The 10,448-nt window shown below is 43.3% G+C and overlaps 1 protein-coding gene across 4 annotated transcripts in view; it reads left to right on the forward strand.

Annotated features, from left to right (window-relative positions):
- KHDRBS3 (KH RNA binding domain containing, signal transduction associated 3) overlaps positions 1 to 10,065 on the forward strand; it is a 154,465-nt gene extending 144,400 nt beyond the window's left edge. For 2 of the 4 annotated variants that reach the window (XM_086335597.1, XM_086335601.1), the window contains 3 exons: positions 39 to 1,167; positions 1,588 to 1,644; positions 9,813 to 10,065. In XM_086335597.1, coding sequence (XP_086191723.1) covers positions 39 to 130 — 92 coding nt within the window. In that variant the 3' untranslated portion in view covers positions 131 to 1,167; positions 1,588 to 1,644; positions 9,813 to 10,065. The remainder of the gene's footprint in view (positions 1 to 38; positions 1,168 to 1,587; positions 1,645 to 9,812) is intronic. The other 2 variants (XM_086335599.1, XM_086335600.1) reach the window with 1 other exon arrangement.
- Positions 10,066 to 10,448: the final 383 nt, after the last annotated feature.

Below are 10,448 nucleotides of genomic sequence, written 5' to 3' on the forward strand. Positions count from 1 at the left end.
GGTGTTGATCTAACTGTGCTTCATCTGACTGGCTTTAGGGCAAGAGGAGTGGACTAACTCGAGACACAAGGCCCCCTCGGCGAGGACCGCGAAGGGCGTCTACAGGGACCAGCCATACGGCAGATACTGACTGTGCTGTCTGCTGTTGTGACATAGCCAGTCTCCACCAGTCCTGTATACTGTTCAAAGTAATTTTTTTCTATGAACAATCCCTTTTTAAATAAATCAAAATGCTTAAAATCTGAATGGATGGAATTTAAAACTACTTTGTTGAAACATCAACCTGGGCAGAAAAAAAAAAAAAAGACATGTAAAATTTTGTTATTTCCAGTCTGTATATGAAAAATAGGTCATCAAAAGGAAAAAAAAAATAACTTTGATTAACTAGTGTTAAACAAAAAAGATAGGTTTACTAAATATGTTAATCCATCCTTTTAACATAAGCCTCACCTTTCATTTTAAAGGTTTCCATAGAAATTTAGTTATTTTATCTTTCAGCCATATGCTATTTTTTTTTTCTCTTGCCAACATGCGTAAAAAGGGAAGCCAGTTACAAGTGCAAATAATGTGGTATTCTTTTGTAACTCAAGTCTTGAAATGTTCTGTAGTGTTAAGCAAAGTCTCCTCTTGCTTGATACTAAATAAACTTTTGAAAGAAATTTTGTGTGTGTGAGCTAACAATTTCATGTCTCTCTTATTTAAAAAGGCCTTCATAAATAGTCGTAAACAGGGAAAAGATTCATTTAACAATGCTTGTCAAAAAAGGGTCACACTAAACATTGTACAATTTATTTAAAACATGGTTTAAAACTAAATGTACCATTATATACTCACCGTAGATTTAAATGCTGTTTAAAGAGTCCAAATGGTGTCCAGCTGCTTGAATGGCACGTTAAAACTACGCAAAACCTAATCTTGTTTAAAAACTGGTTTTAAAATAACTACTGATTTTCTGAAAAAGATGTGATCAGTTTTCATCTTGTTGAGCGTTTTTTCACTAGTGCAACTTTGGATTTTTTATGAGAATTTTGGTACCTTAATGAACACCTCGCTCCATGCTGGAAGCAATAAGCACAAAGCTTTTAAAGACTTTCTGACTTGACTAATTGAGGTCGCACTCGACAAGGCTGAGGATGTGTAACCCTTAAACGGTCTTCATTTTCAAAGGTAAATAAATCAAATAAGATTTTAATCTCACTTAATTTATCTTAATATAACTAATAAAACCAGGGAGGTTACAACTTAGCAAGTTTCATTATCCATTTTAGAAAGGGTTTAAGATCACCTAAATTCTCATTTTAAAAAGTTTAATTTGTTTTAGTAATCTAAAAAGCCTTAGTTTAGTCAGTTTAATTGGGGCCAATTATACCCTGTTAAACAAATGTAAAACCTCATAACTAGTTGTTTGTAATACATTATTTGGTTAGTAATTGAGGGCACTTCTTAAAACTGACAAATATTTAATAAAGTTTTTCTTTAATCATTTGGCCTAAGTTTTTTTAAAACTGTAGATTGTGTAAAATGTTTAATTTTTATTTCCTGAGGGACTTTCTTCTCTTTGAGTAAAAAGGTCTTTTCTTTTGTTAGGAATGTCAGCCACCTTGGAAAGTGAAAGGAAGGCGGCCGTCAGTCCAGCGGACACAGGTGAGTGTCCTTGTTCCGGTTCTTTGATGTGTTCGGAGGACGAAGACGGCCTCAGGCTCTTCCGCGCGCTTCCTGCTACCAACTAGTGACATAGCGCCAGTGGCAAATTACCTTCCGGAATGTAAGCCAGTCAGACCCAGTCAGGCCAGCACAGGCTGTGGAGCTAGGAGGCTCGGCCCCCCGCAGTATGTAAGTAACTCCGTTACCTCCTCAGTAAAAATGTAACAGGCTAGTTGGTAGCAGGAAAAAATTTTTCAGTTTCAAGTGGAAAAAAAAGTTTCCCAAACCTATTGATAACTGTGATGATCCCCCACTTTTTCTTCAAAGGCTGTATATATTCTCTCTGTATATATTCATAATACGACACAGATGTGCTGGAAATTTTGGACAATAATTACCGTAGGCTTGTGAAAGTATGGTTTTTGCATGTGTGTCCTTTTCTACTTTGAGTTTTGCAAAACAAAATTTCGCTTTTAAGAAGGTAAATATTGCCAAGTATTTTATAAAATTGTTTCATAAAATTCAAACAATAGGGATCGTGAAAGAAAGATATCATTTATCTGAGACCATTAATACGGTCTCACTTTTCAGTTACTCTTGTTTTTTCCTAAACTGTCAGGAATGCTGCATGGGCCCTGACATCCCAGAGAATCTGACTTGTAAGAGAGTGTGTGAGCCTGCCCGTCGCCGGGTGACGTGGTCTGGCTTCAGCTGTCAGCACAATGGGGACATTCCTCATCTCCTGCAGTTGTTCTGAGCATTAAGCAAGGCAGTGTTCAGAGTGTTTTGAAGGCTGGCAGGTGATACCATAATGTAGAGTTTCATTATTGAAGTCGAATACACATGTTTCATATACATGGGAAATAGGAGCGCTTTTTTTTCTCCTTAATCACCAAAATTAGCCAATTACTCTTAGGAAGAAAATAGTTCTCTTCACTCTCATAAATCAGAATAAATGTTTGGGGTTCTCTTTTGTTTGTGCCTCTTTTCTTGTACAGAAAGCCAATGTGAATAACACATTTTTTCAATTTATGATGTTATATTGAAATTTTTTCACTATTTTCTTTAGTAAGTTTTTGTTGTTGTTTTTAGGAATTGGCATCTTGAATAATAAGTGTAGGCTTCTTTAATCAGAAATTATGGACGGATTCCTGGAAGGTAAATTAGTAGATAGTTTTCAGAGCTCGTTCTGAGAAATTGTTCAGTTTTATGTTTATTTTCATTTTCTTAAAGAAACCATAGCTCCATTGGACTGTAAAAGGGGGTTTTGATGCAGAAGGGTCAGGAGCCACCAGGATGCTCTTGGATGGTTCTGCTTGGCTTTCGAGGGCTTCCCTTACTCAGCACATCCTCTACTGAGCCTCATTCCTCCCTGTCTCAACAGCCAAGACTTGTAGACAGCAGCCTGGTCCTGCCCTGTCCCTCCGTGCACACTTCATCCTTCCCAAGTCATCCCCGGGGCCTCCCGGCTCGCGGGTCATTTACTGAGTTCTCCCGCACACACACCTGAGGCACCAGGGGCGCTGCGGTCTGTGGGACGTGGACCTTACACTCAAGTATAGTATAGGTCAGCACGGATGGAGGTGGTGGCCTGACCCACCTGCACTTCCTGTCGCTGGGCCTTTGCGCCTGGAAGCCGTGCCTGCCCACCCTTCCATGATGTCTTCACCAGTTCAACCACAGTCCGCCGTGCTCTCTGAAATAGCATGCTTTTACACTTCCTCCTTTTAGTATTGATACCATGTGACTTAGATTGGTTAGAAGTTGCCAACCAACTTATAACCTGTGCTGAATCACTTTCATTGAATCCTCACAACAGTAAGAATGTGACTGTCATCTCCATTTTACCCAGGAAGAGGCTTACGCTTCAGGCGATAGATCCCTGTGTAGGCTCCCAGCCCGGAGGCAGCAGTCAGTTGCACAGCATCCACTATAATCTAGGGTCTCTGCTCCCAGCTGTGCTGTTAGGCTGTCCGCTCTCTGGGCTGGCACTTACTCCCCCTATACTGAAGGGTCCTTGAGGACAAGGGCTGGCTCCTATCTTACCTTGTATTCCTAAAGTAACCCCACAACATTGAGTGTTGGCAGACCCTGTGACTGATAACCCTCCCCCTGCCCCAGATTCCTTCCTGGAGAGATTCTTTGGCTGTATTTAGGTTCTGAACCTTCCTTTGTTCAAGATATTCCAAGTTGAATCAGTGTCGGTGTTTATGCAGACACATTGGCTGAGCGTCTGCTGTGCTGCAGACAGTGGAGACGCGGTGATGATGGATGCAGCTGCCTGCTGGGGAGACGGGCAAGGAAGGTGCTAGCAGGGCTGAGACAGGTATAGCGCATGGGGAGAGACATGGGCGCCAGGTGGGGCGGTGGAGGCGGAGGGTGCCAGCAGGGGTTTCAGGACCCAGTAGAAGATGACCACATAGGGAGGGTCTTCTTGGAAGCAGTCTCACCCAGCTCTGTCATCCACCGGCTTCGTGACTTAACCTCTCTGAACTTTAGTCTAAGCTGCAGTTTCCCCATCTGTAAAATGGACACAATAGTGATGCCCACCTCAGTTTGCTGTGAAGATCGGAAGCCTGCCTGCCACAAACCTAGGTATTTGCTCTTGTTTACTGCTTTATGCAAATATTTGGATTATAAGAAAGCACAGTTATCTAGGAAACTTTAGTTATATTGGATTATTAGAGAAACCAATAGATGATGTTGTCTATGTAGACAAGGGACACATAATGAAGGATCTTGCAGGTCCTGCTAAGAAGCACAAACATGACAGCCCATGTCGAAATGTAATCTCTTCACCCTAGAACCTGCCCTACTGCACACCCCAGGCAGACATGGCGCCCTTTTCAGTCTCTGTTCCGGCAAGAACTTTGTACAGACCTCTTTGCACTGGTTATTGATCTGATAGCCAGATGGTGAGAGCCTTAAAAAAGAGGGGCCTAGTGTTTCCATCCTCTTGTTGCATCTCTTAGCACAGTGTGTGACAATTTAAGCATCCAGCAAGTCAGTGAATATGAAAGAGTGATATTGTCAGCGTGATCCGTGTGACTCCTGACAGGCAGTATTAGGAATGGTTGGGTGTAGTAGCAGAGACCCAAAACAGGAAGAAAGCAATCACTCACATAAATTGAATTACAATTCAGGCAGTCTAATTTAAAATTAGACAGTGACTCTGATGATTCGGAGAAAAAATTACAATGTAGTAAAAAGTCTAATAAGTTAAGCCACTTTCTAGGTTATATGTGATAAGTATAAATAGTAGTTTGTTATTCTGTATGCAAATCATATCTATTTATGCTAGGCCAGTTCAGTCATGTCCGACTCTGTGTGATCCCATGGGCTGTAGCCCTCCATGCTCCTCTGTCCATGGGATCCTCCAGGCAAGAGTACTGGAGTGGGGTGCCATGCCCTCCTCCAGGGGATCTTTCAGACACAGGGATCGAACCTGCATCTCTTATGTCTAATCTGAATCGGCAGGTGGGTTCTTTACCACTAGCACCACCTGAGAAGCCCATCTACTGTTTATAGTGATGTACTAGTTGTATTGATTGGTATTGACATTGTAGGAATAGGAAGGAAAATAAATCCATCATTATATTTAAAATAACAAAATCTTATGCTTGAGTCTGTTTCCATCTTTGAGAAAGATTGTAGGACATTTTAAAATCTGACTTGCATCCTCCCCTCATCCTACCTGATCGGGACTGATTCTGGAGGGGTTGTTACCCCACACACCTAGTTGTCTGGCTGTGACCGGCACCGCCTGCTGTCACTGTCCTGTCTCAGTGCGAGTCCTTCCAGGGCTCCCAGCGCGGGTGCGGCCTGCCTGCCTCTGCTCTCCCTCTGCTGCAGCCTCGCGGGCACGTACCTTCAGCGTGCTGTGCGACCTGCGCCGTTCTCTGCCCCAGATCACTTGTCGCCACCCTTCTCCCCAGCACTTGCTACAGCCAGCCCGCACCGGTCTGTCCAGTTTTGGAGTAAGACTGACACACCTCCTCACTCTGGAAGTCTTCACAGTGTCTCCACGTGTGCCCTGGGAGCAGAATCCCCCCGGAGGGCCCTGAGGGCTCTTAACGTGCAGCACGGGGTCCCTTCCTCTCAAGCCCCCGCCCCCTTCTGGGTGTGAACGCCCTCAGCGCAGGCACCATGTCTCCATGCAGCTGTCATTTACCTGGTGAGTGAAATGAACCAGGTGGCATCGTGTCTCTGAGTGCAGGACTGTGCCTTAGGACTTTATCTGCCTCATCGGGTCAAGTTAGAGTCATTCTTCCATTGGAAAAGAATTTACAGGTTGCTAAATGTAGTCATTCACATACACACGTATGTAAAAGCTCATCTGACCTCCATGGCAAGATCCATGCCCTTCCTCACCTGCCCATGTCCACTCCCTAACACAGTTCTAGCGCCTAATAGGCTCTCAACCGAGGGGCTGGAATAAGTGAGCAGACGCCTCGTGAAGGCAGGGCTGATCTCCGCTCACTGGGTTTTTTTGTATTTGTCTTTCTCACCGACAGCACCACTTCAGGTTCTGTGCACATGGAACCACGTCTCATTTGACTTTGCATCCAGACCCCAGCGTGCTCCCTGGCATTACAGTGCTCACGGAGGAGCCGATGACTGACTGAGTCAGTGAGCAAATGGCTCTGTGATTTTAAAATACTAACCCTGAGCACCTCTCACTGTTAGTTTGTCAGTGGAAATGAGATCATTAACTTCTGTAACCACTGGCTTTTTCCCTAGGAAAGGTGAAGTTAGAAAACAAAACTATGCCCTTTATTTAGTAGGCGATAGACATACCTGGTACAAAATCTAAAACTTTGGGGAAAGTGTACAATGGAAAGTTGGTCTTAATTCCCACCCCTGCCCTGAAATACCCAGAAGCAGCTCTTGGTCTTGGTTTTTTGTGTGTTTTTCAGAGATAGAAAAACATATGCTTTGGTTCTGCACAGATTATTACTGTTTTTACATACAGAACAGTACACTGTTGTCTGCCTCCCTTGTTTCACTTTAGAGTATATCTGTGAGTTCATTTTCTATCATTTTCAATTATAAAGGTATGCTTTTCTTTTTATTGGCTGAATAATATTTATATGAATGCATCATAATTGAAACAACTGTTGACAGACATTTTGCCTCCAGTGTTCTGCACTCATTAGAGACAGCACTAGACAGTGCAGCCTTTCATCTCTGTCCTTGTGCACGTTCGTACACATCTGTAGAATAAGTTTCTAAAATAGATTTATTGAGTCATTACATTTTCCTATAGTTATTACTGTATTGCTCCCCGTAGAGGTAATCATGTATCTTAATACGCTTTTCTGAAGGAAATTTGAACCCCCAGTGTTCTTCTGTCCATCACAGTATACAGCTGTTAGCACCTACACACAGCAGACTCCTCTCGGCAAAGTGGGCTCACAGTTGTTCCCACGTGCATGTGGTGGGGCCGGACCCCGTGGGAATGAGCGAGGCCAGCTCTGGGCGCTCGGCTGTGTCTTGCAGTGATCGCTGAGGATCCACGGTAAAGAGGGTGACGGATTGCGCTCCCTCGGGCTCCTGCAGGTCTCCTCTCGCTCCTGGGACCTCCTTTCATGAGCCGATGGAGTCTGAGGCCAGCCCGCCCCGGGCCCTGCGCTCAGCCCTGGATGCACCAGGGGAAGGGGCCGCCTCTGCTCCCGCGGGGCCCACGGCCTCTCTGCAGAAACCGGCCCCCAGCTGGCCCCTCTGTCCACCCTGCCTTTGCCCAGCTCCCCGCTTCCTCTCCTCTTCGCTGGCTGTCCAGAGCCTGCCAGTTCCTCAAGAGCTTCTCTCCCTCCTGCCCCCCGAAAACCCTTTTTCCTCTGCACTCTGGGAGCACTGGCTGACAGCACCCAAGGGGCGAACCCCTGATTCTGATCTACTGATTGATGTGTGGGTGGTCCTGCAACCCCTGAGAGTCCTCGAGGGTCAGGAGCAAGTCTGTCATGTACAAGGAGAGCACAGTCATCCAGCCATTGAGGAAATGTGCATTGATTAAACAGTACCCTAATTAACACTCGGGCTTCCCTGGTGGCACAGTGGTGAATTCGTCTGCCAATGCAGGAGACATGGGTTCAATCCCTGGGTCAAGAAGATCTCCTGGAATAGGAAATGGCAACCCACTCCAGTATTCTAGCCTGGGAAATCCCATGGACAGAGGAGCCTGGCAGGCTACAGTCCAGGGGGTCGCAAAGAGTTGGACATGACTGAGCACACATGCATATTAGCTGTTTCCCTTTTTATTTTTTTTTTTTTTTTTTTTTTTTTTTTTTAAAATATTTCTTTTATTTTTGTTCAGCTAGATTACAAACTATATAATACAGTGAGAAATCTTTGGAGCTTAACACCAGGGAACTGTTCCAGCCAAAACATTTTCAGTATCAAGTGACAGAAAAAATATAATCGAGAAGACCAAATAGTGTATCTCCTGCTGAATCCAGGGGTTTAAACAATTTCAGCAGAACTTTGTTTTCTTGCATCTTTGAGTTTGATTCTGTTTGCCTCCACTTTGCTTCAAATCACGTGGGATTTATCTGTGTATCAGCAAAAGGGTTTCAGATATCCCTAAAACCATATGGATTATAGAAGTTAGAAACCTGGCAGTCTCTGAATCACCCATGTTGAGTTACATGCTCATCCCTGTATCAAAGACTGAAGTCAGGGGAACACAGTGCCCTGAATAGTCAGACCTGAATCATAGGCCAAGTGGTACTGATAGTGAGAGGGTAACAGGCAGGAAGGCCAGGGGTCTCCAAACTGAGGAAATAGCCTCCAAGTTTCAGACATCTTTATCTCTCTTAAGCAGCAGGAGGAAACAAACTAGCGATATTTTTTCCTTCTCTATACAAATTTAAAAGGAAGTTTCTCTTAAAATACTGTGTTGCCATAATGACACCTGGTTTCACCTGAAGTTAACTATTCTCAAACCTAGAGGTAACCAATGCATTTCTCTTATGGAAATATTTATCTTTTTTTTTTTTTTTTTTTTTTTTTAGGTTTCTTTTATTTTATTTATTTTTTTTTTTATTTATTTTTTTGCGCATTTTTAATTTTTAATGTCAAGCTTAAAGAAAAGTTCCAAAAATAATACAAATAATATCCATATAACCTCTGCCCAGATTTTTCACTTGTTCTTATCATTTCACCCCATTTCTTTATTATTTGTCTGCTCCCCACCCAAAAAGTTTTTTTCTAAACTCTTGGAAGGCCTGCTGCAGATATCATGGTTTTTATTCCCATGAAGTATCCCACATACTTCAGTGTTTCCCTTTTTAAAGTAAACAGCCTGGTTCGTCCCACAGAACACCGGTGCTGTGTGCGGTCCTGGCAGGCGAGGTGAAGGCCAAGGGGGTGCAGAGACCTAGGTCACGTGCAATGGTCAAGGAAGGACAAGGAGGGAAAGGCTCCACAGAGGAGGAGATGAGAAACCCAAAGAGGGTTTGAAAGATAAGTTGAAATCTTGAAGCAGATGGAAGAGGAGGATGTGTCAGAGGTGACAGGCAGGTCTGCGAGGCAGGGAGGGGCCTCACGGGTCTGGGGCAAGTACGCAGTTGCTGGAATGTGAGGTGTGGCACCCATGGGCGGGGACAGGAGGGTGGGCAGCCAGGTCACAGGGAACCCAGAGACCCCGGGACGGGCGTCTGTGACCGGAGCTGTGGAGTAAGCGAGGCGATGGCCACGTCTCCACTGTGATTGGATTCGGCTCTCTTCCCTTCTGATTGCCGCTTGGGTTTTGAAACAACAATTTTGTTGTAGTTAACACATCAAAATGTATTATTTGGTGTTAATAAAATACATCTGAAAGCCAAGTTTCAGGTGACAAGTGTGTATCCATAGGAAGTCACCTCATATTTTAATATTGAAAGTTCCATGTGGAAAAAAGCATGGCCATTCTGAAAGCAGACCCATAAATGTCATAATGGATGGCATTTTGATGATCATCATACTATTTAAATCATTCATCTGCCTACAGAACACAAAGATTTTATGTCCTTAATTTCTGTAATTCTATTTTGCCTTGTTTTCCGTAAGTATTCTCATTTCTATTAAATTTCAGCTCGCCTGCTTCCTCTGCCTAAATCCTGTGTTGCCACCAGAGTATAAATATTTGTTTCTTGATGTATACAAATATTTTTCATTTTCCTCTCTTTCAGGAACTTTCCTTCCAATTATGGACTGCTTAAGAATAGTCAACTCACCAACGTGCCTAGTCAGTAAATGAATTCACTTGAGAACTTGAAAATCATCTTTTTTTTGCAGTTTTGTGTTTCATGAAATGTTTTATAAAATGGTATGCTTTCTGATTTGAAAAGTCTGTTAAAAAAAAAAGGGAAAGAAAATCAATCTTTGTCCCCTAACAGAAAACAAATGATTTGTGTATTACTTAATAAAGGCTGCCCATTTCAATCGCTTCTACTTTAATATAAACCTAGAAAAACAAAGGCTTGTTATTTCAGCCCAGCTCTGAACTCTGCACACTTGAGAACCATATGTGGCTGCACCTCACTACAGGAAGTCAAGACTCAGCACAAATTCCAGATTTGAAAATGATTTCTCCATCTCAGTTTTGGACCAATAAATACAAATATGTTATGCCAAAAGCATTCCGCCACATGAAAGGTTACTTATAAAAAGGCTTCTGCAGAAAGCAGGGTGGCGCTGCCAGGATGGAAACCCAGCTTTCATGCCTCCGTAATCTGTCATGAAACAGAAAGGTCGCCATCCCCATGGACAGTAGCAGTCAGCTCCTGCTCTTTTCATCATTGGCTAGTGCTTTGTGATTTTAATTC

Source organism: Bos grunniens, chromosome 14 (assembly GCF_055505025.1).
Source record: "Bos grunniens cultivar Pamir isolate PY7600 chromosome 14, Bosgru_T2T1.0, whole genome shotgun sequence".
Taxonomy (NCBI): Eukaryota; Metazoa; Chordata; class Mammalia; order Artiodactyla; family Bovidae; genus Bos; species Bos grunniens.